This window comes from Pleurodeles waltl, chromosome 4_1, assembly GCF_031143425.1.
Source record: "Pleurodeles waltl isolate 20211129_DDA chromosome 4_1, aPleWal1.hap1.20221129, whole genome shotgun sequence".
In the NCBI taxonomy this organism is placed as follows: domain Eukaryota; kingdom Metazoa; phylum Chordata; class Amphibia; order Caudata; family Salamandridae; genus Pleurodeles; species Pleurodeles waltl.
This window is the reverse complement of record NC_090442.1, coordinates 140,558,393-140,571,590: the sequence shown is the minus strand read 5'-3', so window position 1 is coordinate 140,571,590 and position 13,198 is coordinate 140,558,393. Positions and strand designations below refer to the sequence as shown.

The 13,198-nt window shown below is 46.4% G+C and overlaps 1 protein-coding gene across 1 annotated transcript in view; it reads right to left on the bottom strand.

Moving 5' to 3' along the window:
• LOC138287476 (aldo-keto reductase family 1 member B1-like) overlaps positions 1-12,684 on the bottom strand; it is a 97,770-nt gene extending 85,086 nt beyond the window's left edge. The window contains exon 1 of the mRNA XM_069227918.1: positions 12,516-12,684. Coding sequence (XP_069084019.1) covers positions 12,516-12,581 — 66 coding nt within the window. The 5' untranslated portion in view covers positions 12,582-12,684. The remainder of the gene's footprint in view (positions 1-12,515) is intronic.
• Positions 12,685-13,198: the final 514 nt, after the last annotated feature.

Here is a 13,198-nt window from a genome sequence, read left to right as displayed (position 1 = left end):
AAGAACATTTTGTTTGTCAATAATCAAGTGAAAATCTAATTAGGCTGGTCCAAAACATGAAAGACACAGCAATCACACCAATGATGGAAGGAGGCTGGCCCAAGCCAGCCAAGGGCTCAAACAGGCTGTCCCGGTGGCTCCTCTGTTTTCTTTTTGGGTATTTTTGAACTACTGACATGAAATTTGACATGAACTCTGCTGACAGCCAAAGCTGTCAAGCAAGGTGTAAATAGGACAGCCTTACAATTTCTTTAACAAACTTATGAAAAAAATAAAAATGGACTTGGCTTTTGATAATCTGACATCTTAGTATCATTATGTTGCTACTGTCCTATACCAGAAAAATACAACGTTCATGAGAAGACTTACCAAAGCACCACAGATTGGAGTAGACAAGGATAATGGGCACTCCATAGTTGTTTACGAGCTTACAGAAACACCCCGCTCTGGGTGACTCATTGCTCACTTATGTTTGCCCAAGCTGTGAAGGACACAGTCCCAGTGGTGCCCACTGGCAGCCTTCCAGCCTTTATGTGAATGCCAGACAACAAAGGCGAGTGAAGAACAACAACCATGCCTCCGAGCAGCAGAGTACTGAGCCGTGGTGACCCAGTAGTACTAAAAGGCTGGTATCCACATTGGAAGTTCTGTACCCTTTATTAGGAGGGGACGTGGATGGTCGTGTCTGTGAAAGGAACTATGGTCATCACTCAGAAGGGCATCGAAAACATAACTCGTAATTTATCCTGGTTCAAGCGTGCACTATGGCCCCAAGAGAGTTCAAATGTTAATGACTTCACCCAAGGAGAAGACAATACTATAAGAAAGCTACAAGAGTAACCCTTAAATTCATGAGAACCTGGTTATATTAGGAGCCAATGGTTCACACAGGTGTCATATTATAATAGGCCCATGAGAACCTGGATAGCTGACACCGAGGAGAAGACCCGGCAGAGGACGAAAGCCCTACTTGACTGTTACCTACGTTAACCACTACCCGTCCACCACCATGGGAAAAGACGCCTTGTGGACAATCCAAGAAAATGATCAGATCACCACCTCAGGAGAAACTTTGATCAGAAGGTGAGAAAAAACAAGCCTGATACAGTCAATGATATAATTCCTGGCCAAATCCCAAGTTGAGACAAAGACCAAAAGACTTTGTGTGTCAGGCCTGGCTTCAGGAGGTCAGGAACAAAGCACTCAAGAAGCGAACCTGATAATGTGTACAATAAAGAAACCAAAGTATCACTGGTTACTTCTAATTTCTTCTTATTATTTTTTTATTTACTGAGCATCTGTTACATTTCAATCAATATTGTTCTACTTGACATTAAGTCGTAGCAGCAGGTTGCGGTGTGGATTAGGCGAGCCAGTTGGATAAGTATCATTGGCCAGCACAGAAAAACGTCTACGTATGTCACAATACCTGGTTAGACATGCAGAAGATGAATAGTACATATTTAGAGACATAGGACAAGTGGGTTAATAATCTATTGTGTCCTAATTGCACAAGATGGCAGTTCAATGCTTATTTAAAATCTTTGGAGGGAAGGGCTGTACAAATGGTTTATAGTAGAGAGTTCTAGTGCAAAAGGCCTGGTAGGTAGAAGACACAAAACCTAGAAGTGGCAAACGACGGCTTAGGTGAGAGTATGAGATCAGAATAAGCAGATCTAAAATTTGAGAATGTAGTTTAGCTGGATAAGTCACTGGGTAGTGGAGTGTTGATTTGTGTTTTGTAATAATGGTTGTACCACCATCCCTTCCATACTGTCTGCCCTCGTGTGTGTGTAGTGCTAGCTGTCTACGCCTCTGTGGTCAAAGGAGAGAGCTAAAATGGCGTTTTGATGGTTACTAGGATGTTTAAGTTGAAATGAGGTGCTTGTTGGCTGTTATCACATTTATCAGGCGGTAGTGTGATGCCTGTGTTTCGGAGTTATCCACTGGTCAGCAATATGTCAATGAGGAGTCAAGCTGGATGTTTGTACATCAGGAGAGTATGTCTTAGGAAAGGAGAGACGTGTGCATGTTTGGAGTATTGGTCAAATTGCCCTTTCTGGTGCTGTCTGTAGCACTTGCAAGGAGTAGTGATGTCCTCCGGTTTCAGTTGATGCCTCTGAGTGTGGGATTTATTTAATCGCTGTTGCCATGGCCGTGATCAGGACATTGGGTAGGATCACCTCAATCAGCAGGAGCTGCTATGGTTTCTCCTGCCCACCTCAAAGATTCACTAGCTGGTAACTTTTTTTTATTTTGTTAAACAATATACTGTAGCTGAGCCATCACAGAGCCAGGTATACATTTATCTGGGCTCTAGTAAGCTAGATAATCAGTGGTTGAAGTGGGTAGGATCTATTGGGAACAACATTCCCAATCTGTTTTTTTATATTGACAAAAACAGTTCTCCTACAGAAAACAACTGTTTGTGACTTGTTAATGCTGACCTTGAGAAAGAAGTATGGAAGCCAAAAAAGTTAACAGGAAGGGACAAGCCAAGGATCTGACTTAGCACTAAGCGCCTTTGCACAAGCCCTGCCCGCGAAATGTTTGCCATCTAAATCAAGCAACAAACTTCAGATAAAATATTATAAAGTCTCTTCAATATTAAAAAAGTGCATTTCTTTAACATGTGGTAGCATTGACATTAGATCACAATACAGGTTTACTGAGAGGTAAACAAAATATTTGCCTATGATCACACAGTCTGGTTAATTGGGAAAGTCCATATTAATTCCAAGTTTTCTGGTTTCACTTTCTACAAATCCGCCACTGAATGGATATTTAACTTTGTTCCTGAAGGTAGAGCGAGGGCAGTAGACAGAAGCCACATGAAAGCGTGGCTCAAATTGGGCTTGTATTACCTTCATCCTCCTAGATGTCTCCGCAGCTTTTGACACCGTCTCCCACCACACACTCATCAATTGACTAGGCCAGATAAGAATCACGGATGATGCACTCAGATGGATGGCATCCTTCCTCACGGGATGCACCCAGAGAATTTGCCTCCCTCCCTTCGTCTCACAAACCACGCACACCATCTGTGGAGTACTCTAATGCTAATCCCTCAGCCGACCCCAGCCTGACAAAGACCAACTTTCACAACTGCATGAAGAACGTCGCAACATGGATGAATAACAACTGCCTAAAACTCAACACTGACAAAACAGAAGTTTTGGTCTTTGGAAGACACACTACCCTTTGGAACGACTCAAAGGGGCCAGCAGAGCTCGGATCTACCACCACATCAAAAGACCACGCCCGCAACCTCAGCATTATCCTGGACAGAGAACTTTCCATGAAACATCAGGTCAAGCCGTCTCACCAGTCTGCTTCCACACAATCCACATGCTTCGCAAAATCTTCAGATGGTGCCCCATCAGCACAAAGAAAACTGTAACCCAGGCCCTAATCATCAGCCGGCTGGACTACGGCAATGCGCTCGATGCAGGCACCACCATCGAGCTCACGCAAAGACTCCAGGCAATCCAGAAAGCAGCAGCCAGACTGATCCCTAACCTGCTCAAGAGAACACACATCACTCAGCACCTAAACTACCTCCACTGGGTCCCCATCCAGAAAAGATGCCATTTCAAGCTCCTGACCTACGCCTACAAAGCCCTCCACAACCAAGGACCAGCTTACATAAACCATCACCTGAGCTTTCATCTACCTTCCGGAAACCACGGCTCAGCACACCTCGCTGTCGCTTAGACACCTTGCATCCACCGCTCTGGAGGACACTTCTTCTCCCACCTCTCTGCCAAAGCCTGGAACACCCTACAACTCCGCCCTGCACCCTCCCTATCCCACTTCAGGAATGGACTCAAGACCTGGCTCTTCAACAGATACCAGTAGCTCAGCGCCTGGATACCCTCTGGGGTGGTTATCCACGCTTACAAATACCTGATTTAGAGGTCCTCGAGCTGCCCATTTTACAGTGAGACAGTGTGCTGACTCTCCTGGGTGAACTTTGCAGATGTCTTACAGTGCAAGTACCAGCTGGGCGAGGTTTTCTTCAACCTGCAGGCACAAGCTACAGCTGTGGTATTACAGGCGAGGGAGTGCTGAGTTAGTAAGCTGTGGATCCGGTTGCTTTTGGGGCACATAAACAGTGGTCCTGGGAGGAGGTGGCAAAGCTCCATTTACTTCAATGGCTGGGGGTGGGGCAGGCCGTGAGGACAAGGAGGGAGAGGGTGGCAACAATTTGTTGATCATCGCAGAGGGGCAGGTTGTAGGAGGTGTCAGAGGGCTGCTCTCTTGGAAGCAACGTGTTTAGTGCTGCATTTGGTTTCACTTTGAAAAAAACATGGAGGTGAGCACAACAGAGAGCTCCTTATCTCAACTCAGTAAAGGTCCAAGAGAAGGAAGGAACCAGCTGCGGACAATTGCACTAGTAGACTAGGATGTAAGTGTGCAGTTAAGCTTCTGCATTAGGGGCATCTTCACCCACCCACCTCCACCCCACTCCCTGCTATACCAGCAGGGAGGAGGGTCTTAATGGGCCTCTTCTGTCTGCAGCTTGGCGGACAAAGGCTCATAATGGACTTGGGATGGTGAGTGAGTGAAAGGAAGGAAGGAAGGAAGAATGGATGGATGGATGGATGGAGAGATGGATGGATGGATGGATGGAAGAGTGAATGAATGGAGGAGTGAAAGGATGGGTTGATGTTTGATGAGAAGTTGCAGGGATGGAAGAATGAGTGTAAGGATGGATGAGTGGAAGTATAAAAGGATGAACGAATGGAGCGAAAATATTGATGGATAAGTGAAAGGATATATGTAAAGATGGATGAGTAAAACAATGGATGGATGAGAGAAAGACAGGGTAGATTGATGTCTGGATGAAGGGATGAATGGAAGAGTGAAAGGATGAATGGATGGATGAATAGATGGATGAGTGAGTGAGTAAAAGGATGGATGGCTCAGTGAAAGGGTAAATGGAGGGATGGATAAGTGGATGGATGGATGGGATGAAAGGTGGGTGGATGGGTAAGGATGGATGGCTTTGTGAAAGGGTGGATGGATGGATGAGCCAAAGGGAGGATGATGGATAGATGGAGTGAAGGGATGATAGATGGAGCGAAGGGGTGGATGGATGAAAAGTAGGTAGATAAGTGAAAGGATTGATGACTGAGTGGATGGATTGGTTTGATGGATGAGTGTCCCTGGACCAGTGGCGACTCTCCTTTATAGGCTCCACAGCTACACTACACCCTCCTTGTTTTGTGGTCCATTTTTATTGTACCAAGAGTGAATAATTATTCACTCTTGGTACAATAAAAATAAAATGCAGACCCGCTGTGGGTCTAGCAACAAACTGAGGCAACTAGTGACATTGTTTGATTGCGACACAGGTGCATGAAGGTGCCTGCATCATTCCAGCACCATAAGCATGTCTGTGTGACTGTGTGTGAGTTGAAGTGAGAGAGAGACTCAGTGAAAGAGTAAGTCAGAGTGAGTGAAAATGAGCGACAGTAAGGGTGAGTATGTGTGAGAATGAATGTGAGTGAGTGAGTGAGTGAGGGAGGGAGAATGACAGTGTGACTGAGTGTTACTGTGTGAGACACAGTAAGACCGAGTAATACAGAATGAGTCAGAAAGAGGAAGACCGAGCGAGACAGAGTGGATATGAGTAGAATGAGTGAGACTGTGTGAATTAGTGAGACAGAGTGACTCAAAGTGAGACAGTAAACTTAGGGGGTTATATAAAAGAGGCCTGCACCACCAGAGCATCACTTTTTTAGACGCTCCGGTGGCGCAGTTCTCTCCATCATAGCTATGACGTGACGCAAAGTTACCCTGCATGACTTTGCATGGCCTTATAGATATGGAGTAAGACAAGGCAGTGCAGGGTATGCATTCTTTGCAGCAGGCATATTAACCCTCTGCATTAGGTTATAATTAATTAAAACTGCCACTAGACAAAGGCTTGATCTCTCCCCAGCCGGAAGATTAATCATCAGAGTTATCTTGAGATTTTTATTGTTGCCTGAAAACTGCAGGACACACAAGGAACTCTGTAGCAGGTTTTTTTAAGCCCATAAGTGATTTCTAAACACAGCCCTCCGTGCCACCCCCAAGAGTAATGCCAGGTGCGTCTGCACCATTCGCACCATCTGCCCTAAAGCCAGCCCTGTTTGTAAGCACTAAGAACTCTGCTAACATAGCATACCTGTAAAGAACACAGTTACTCCTGTGTTAGAAATGGGTTTGTGGTTGGCAGTGAGTATGCATTCTGTCCAAGCAAGGACCCTCACTCTAGTCAGGGTAAGCGAGATACACTCCTAGGGTAAACCCTGCTCGCCCCCTTGGTAGCTTGGCACAAGCAGTCAGGCTTATCTCTGAGGCAATGTGTAAAGTATTTGTACCAACACACACAGTACTACAGTGAAAACACCACAAAAGTGACACTATGCCAGTTTAGAAAATAGCCAATATTTATCCAAATCAAACAAGACTGAAATGACAAAAATCCAACATACACAAACAAAGTTATAATTTTTTTAATTAATTAGAGCCTTACTCCATAGAAAACAATGGATACGTTGCTTTTACACAAAATACCTGGTTTGTGTCAAAAATAAATCCACACGGACGAGAGTGTGTCGGAAAAGTCAGCGATGCATCGATTCCTTACTCACAAGTGAGGCCCTGCGTCATTTCTTCTCTGGTTGGGTAGGCGATGCGTTGTTTTTTCTCTCATGCAGAGGGGCGATGTGTCGATTTCTGGACAGGCAACCTTGGGTCCATGTGGTTTTGACGCCCAGCAACGATGCGTGCAAAAATTCCGGCGCATGGTGGTGAAGAGTCACGCTGCATGGGTGATATGTTGATTTTGGCAGCCGCACACGGTGTTGCCTCGATTTCCCAGCCATGATGCAGGTGGTGCATCAATTTTTCAGCCGGGAAGCAGGTGCTGTGTCCATTGTCTTCCCGCATGGCTCTTGTGAAGGAATTTCAGTCTTGGTTCCACCAGCTTTCTTCAAAGGCCCAGGGACTGGAGTAGGCTTCAAGTGGCAGGGTAGGAGTCTCAGAAGAGAGTCTCGTTGCTGGCAGAGGAAGTCTTTGATGGCCCTGTAGGAAAGTAACCTCTTTCTAGCATGGTTACCCCCACTTTTGGCCTGTTTGTGAGAGTATGTTAGTGTGTTTTTACTGTGTCACTGGGATCCTACTGGCCAGGACCCCAATGCTCATAGATAAAAACCTATATGCCAGTGTGTTTTGCCTGTCTCACTGGGATCCTGCTAACCAGGACCCCAGTGCTCATAGTTTGTGGCCTAATGTGTATGCCTGTGTAGTGCCTAACTGTGTTACTGAGGCTCTGCTAATCAGAACCTCAGTGCTTATGCTCTCTCTACCTTCAAATATGTCACTGTAGGCCAGTGACTACATTTACCAATTTCAATTGGCACACTGGAACCCCCTTATAAGTCCCTAGTATATGGTACCTAGGTACCCAGGGCATTGGGGTTCCAGGAGATCCATATGAGCTGCAGCATTTCTTTTGACACCCATGGGGAGCTTAGACAAACCCTTACACAGGACAGCCATTGCAGCCTGCGTGAAATAACGCATACGTTATTTCACAGCCATTTTCACTGCACTTAAGTAACTTATGAGTCACTTATATGTCTAACCTTCACTTGCTGAAGGTTAGGTGCAAGGTTACTAAGTGTGAGGGCACCCTTACACTAGCAAAGGTGCCCCCACATAGTTCAGGGACATTTCCCCAGACTTTGTGAGTGCGGGGATGCCATTACATGCGTGCACTACTTATAGGTCAATACCTATATGTAACTTCACAATGGTAACTCTGAATATGGCCATGTAACATGTCTAAGATCATGGGATTGTCCCCTCATCCCAAATCTGGTATTGGGAGCCAATTCCATGAATCCTGGGGGCTCCACCATGGACCCCCAGTACTGCTAAACCAGCTCTCTGAGGCTTGCACTGCAGCTACAGCTGCTGCCACCTCACAGACAGGGTTCTGCCCTCCTGGGGTCTGGGCAGCCCAGGCCCAGGGAGGCAGAACAAAGCATTTCCTCTGAGAGCAGGGTGTTACACCCTCTCCCTTTGGAAATAGGTGTTACAGGCTGGGGAGGGGTAGCCTCCCCCAGCCTACGGACGTGCTTTGAAGGGCACAGATGGTGCCTTCCTTGCATAAACCAGTCTACACCGTTTCAGGGACCCCTTTTCCCCTGCTCTGGTGGGAAACTGGAAAAGGGAAAAGGGAGTGACCATTCCCCTGTCCATCACCACCCCAGGGGTGGTGCCCAGAGCTCCTCCAGTGTGTCCCAGACTTCAGCCATCTTGCTTTGCAAGGTGTTGGGGCACTCTGGAGGTCTCTGAGTGGCCAGTACCAGCAGGTGACATCAGAGACCCCTCCTGATAGGTCCATACCTGATAAGGTAGCCAACCCCCCTCTCAGGGCTACTTAGGGTCTCTCCTGTGGGTTCTCTTCAGATTCTGCTTGCAAGTTTCCTTCAGGAATCCTCTACAACAACTTCAGACTCTTCTGACCTCGAATCAACCACAGCCTGCTTCAAAAAATGCTCTAACTGAAACAAAGTGTCTACAAGAGACACTTTTCTTCAGCAACCTCAGCTCCAAGTCAGCAACTGCAACAGTTTCCATGGTGTGCACGCTCTCGGGACTCCCTGTCTTCATCCTGCACCAGAAGAACCGAAGAAATCTCCTGTGGCGTGACAGAGTCCAAGCTCCAAGCAGGCACCTTCCACGACGATGACTGGTACCTTCGGACTCCTCTCATAACGACGAGCGTGCTCCTAAGGACACAGAGGGTGTACATCATCGACGTAGACTGTCCTGAGGTCCTGCTGATGCAATTTGGAGAAGCGAAGAGCTTGCCTTCCCCGAGAACGACAGTGACCCTGTAAATTGTGTCTTCTTCGCCTCCTGAGGCCTCTGTGCACTCTTTGCAAAATTCCTTCGTGCACAGTCTGGCCCAGGTCCCCAGCACTCCACCCTACGACGCTCACCTCGCTGAGTTGTTGTCCGGCGGCGTGGGAGCTTCTTTTGTTGTGCTGAATCAACCGCGTTTTGCACCTCCTTTGAACCCAGATCCTGCGGCTTCTGGGGGTGCTGGCTGGCATCCTGAAGTGCTGAGAGCCCTGTCTTCCTCCTCACACAGAGTTGAGGCCCCCAGGTCCCTCCCTGGGTCCATCCAGTGCCATTTTGATGCAAAATTCACTTTTGTTGCAGCCAAGGCTTGTTGGCACCTTCCAACACGAAATCTTATCCACAACGATCTTCACGCTGTGGTACATCTTTTGCATTATGCAGGAACCCGCTGGCATCTTCCTAGGGAGCATTTCTGCAGTCTTCGACTAACCGGGGACTCTTCTTTTGCACCCTCTTCTGGGTTGGCAGGGGCTCCTGTCCTTCCTGGAACTTCTTTCGACTTCTGGACTTGGTCCCCTTCCTTTGCTGGTCTTCAGGTCCAATAATCCAGCAGTTGTTCTTTGCAGACTTGGCTGGCCACTGCAGAATCCCAAAAACGAGGTGTAGTGTGTCCTAAGGAAACTTGCAGTACTTTACTCCTTCTTTTCTGGGCTCTGGGGTGGGGTAATTTAGTTACCTTTACTGTATTCTTACTCTCCCAGCAATTCTGCAAACACTACACTTGTCTAAGGGGGAATTTGTGATTCACATTCCACTTTTTTTGTATATGGTTTGTGTTCCCCCTGGACATCTTTTTTACCATTGCATTCTATTGGATTTCCTACTGTTTGCATTGTTCTATGACTATTTACTTGTCTAATTTTAGTGTCTAGTGTATATATTGTGTATAATACTTACCTCCAGAAGGAGTATTGTCTCTAAGATATTTTTGGTACTGTGACACCAAAAATAAATACCTTTATTTTTGGTAACACTGAGTATTGTCTTTGCTTGTGTATAAGTACTGTGTAACTATAAGTTGTATTGCATGAGCTTTGCATGTCTCATAGTTCAGCCTAAGCTGCTCTGCTATAGCTACCTCTATCAGCCTACTACACAACTACTTCACTAATAAGGGATAACTGGACCTGGTATAAGGTGTAAGTACCCAAGGTACCCACTACAAACCAGGCCAGCCTCCTACAGGCCCTGAGACTTCAGAGGGGGCAAGCTCAGTCCAAGCCCTTGAAGACACTTCACAAGCAGAAAAGCACATCAACCTCCAGTCTTTGTCCTCTCGAAGGCAGAAGCAGCAATTGCCAGCCAACCCAGCAAAGCACACTCACAGGCAAAGGGGCAGTACTCCTCCTCCAGCTCTTCTCCTTGGCAGAGGTTCCTCTTAAACCAGAAGTAATCTGGCAGAGGCAAGTGGTTAAGCAAGAAAATACCCACTTTCTAAAAGTAGCATTTTCAAACTAATACTCTAAAAAACAACTTTACCAAAAGATGTATTTTTAAATTGTGAGTTCAGAGACCCCAAACTGCAAATCTCTATCTGCTCCCAATGGAAAACTGCACTTAAAAGATATTTAAAAGCGGCCCCCATGTTAACTTATGAGAGGGATAGGCCTTGCAACAGTGAAAAACAAATTTGGCAGTATTTCACTGTCAAGACATGTAAAACACATTGGTGCATGTTCTACCTTTAACATACCCTGAAACCTGCCCACAGGGCTAACCAGGGCCTATCATAGGGGTGACATACATGTAGTAAAAGGGAAGGTTTAAGCCTGGCAAGGGGGTACAGTTGCCAGGTTGAATTGGCAGTGCAAAACTACACACACAGACACTGCAGTGGCAGGTCTGAGACATGTCTACAGGGCTACTCGTGTGGGTGGCACAATCAGTGCTGCAGGCCCACTAGTAGCATTTGATTTACAGGGCCTGGGCACCTCTGGTGCACTTTACTAGGGATGTTCTAGTAAATCAAATATGCCAATCATGGATAAACCAATCACCAATACAATTTACACAGAGAGCATATGCACTTTAGCACTAGTTTGCGTTGGTAAAGTGCCCAGAGTCCTAAAGCCAACAAAGACTGGTGAGAAAAAGATAGGAGGAAACAGGCAAAAAGCTTGGAGATGACCCTGCAGAAAGGACCAGGTCCAACACTCTGGGTCTGAATAATATGCTTATTGTTACCCAACTAAATTTTACTCATTTTATCGACTGTAGTCCTAGGCACCGCAAGACATGACTGGGGTATTAAATCATGCAAAGCTGCACGTCGCTCAATATGACGTCCATGCCTAACACGTGACTGTATCTGAGGTCAACTCTGTTTGTAGAAGCTGCAGGTCCCACTCCTATGCCCAGCCTGCTTGCCTTCTTAATAGCAAGCTTTTCCTCAGTTGTGAAAGCAAACTAAATCTAGCTGGCTCTGGGAGAATTTCTGACAGCTGGGGCTGAACTACAAATTAAAAACATAACACCAAGGATATAGGGGAGTGAAGGACATATAAACAAACTGGTTCATTGCATGGCCAAAAGCAGTGATAATGGAAGCTACAAGGGGTCAGCGACCTTGTCACTGAGGGGGTTCTTTAACTATTCCGTATCCTTTTCCTCCAGGCTGAGGGCAGGGCACTGTACCTGGCAGTAGGGTGCAAGGATGCCATGGGCTCTGGTGCAAGCAAGGAAAATCGGTCCTTAGACTGCTGCTGGCGTAGTAACATACAGCAATTATCAGTGTCCAATGGGCCCCTCGGAGCTCTGAACCCCAGCGCCACTGCACCTGCTGCACTAATTGTGGCCACGCCCATTGTTTACGGAGCTGTACAGCGTTGATGAGGCATCAGTCGTCTTACCTGTGCTAGATTTCGAGACCGCAAACATGCCGCTGTGAGGAAATACCCGTCGAGTGTATGTGGTAGTGGGTCAAAGGGGTGAAGGGTCAACTTAGTAGCAGTGCACTAGAGAAGTGCATTGCATGTTGCACACACCTGCTACCAACATCGGCAAAACCATACAAATGGCTCAGTAAATGTTTCATTATATCAATCAGTGAAGCAACAGGAAATCCACTGTCGTTTAAACCGACAACAAAAGTACTTCTGCTCTAGTTTTTGTAAGTAAAGTCTGTCGCTGCACACAGAGGACAGACTTCAGCCACACTCACACTGGCTGGGGAAACAGATACCCGTTGTTTACCCGCACGCTATTAAAGGTCAGCATCTCTGTGATTTATATAAATAGATCAACTTCTCTGCCATTTATGTAAGTAGGGCATTATTTAGTAATCTGAATGTATTAACGATAAATGCCAGGTATTATCTTTCTATCGAGAGCAGGGTTTTTTCACATTAAAAACAGCTCTATCGGGTCAGCAAAGTATTTGCATGTTCGGGGCTCATTAGCTGAAGCTCACTCCCAGACAGTCAGAAGCTTTTGCGAGGCCTCTGGTAAAATATACGGGTAGAGCCCAGTCCAGCTGTGTAGAGTTCATGCAAGAGCCGGAAATCCCTTCTGTGCAAGAGTGCTCAGCTTAAAGTGTGATCGGCACCGTGTGAAATCATACAAAATGACGTGTTTAGTCCCCTCCTTACCTTCCACGTGCCAAGACCCAGCGCCGGCATGAGGGCCCCGGTGTTCAGCTTCACGCAGGTGGCCATGACTGCTGGAGGTCGCGAGGCAGCGCTTCTTCAGAGGAACTTCAGTCAAAAATGTGCCCGTGAGATGCAGGTTGCGCGAGCTCTACAAGCTCATAGACTAGCGCGCGGCACACCCCAAAGCTCTCGGTCCTTAGATGGCCTGTGGATTTCGAGGCTTCTGATTGGCCAGGTGGCTATGGAGGACCGAGCATGCCAGAAAACGGCATTATTTTCCTTAACAGTGGTGCCAACACTCAGGGCATAGCTTAGTTGATGCATACTTGGCATGGTAATTGGGCCTGAGTGATGCAATGTCTGTCGTTTTTTTCTGCTAACTTGATGCATAGAGGCCTTTCATATTTTAAATTCTTCATTTTTTCCCGGAGACAGGAAGAGGTTTTAGCTTGTTATTTTTTTGGGATCAGGAACTTAAAGGTATATAGTGACTGATTTATAATGATAGTAGTAAACCCTAGATATACTCCTACGAACAGGTGCAGATTAACTACTTTCTGGAATTCACAAACATTGGCAGCTGCAGGCTTGGAAAGCAGTGTCAGTGTCAGTTGTGCAGCCATACTACTGGCAGTGTCAATTGATATTTTGGTGATGTAATATTTTTGGATGTTCCATTGCCA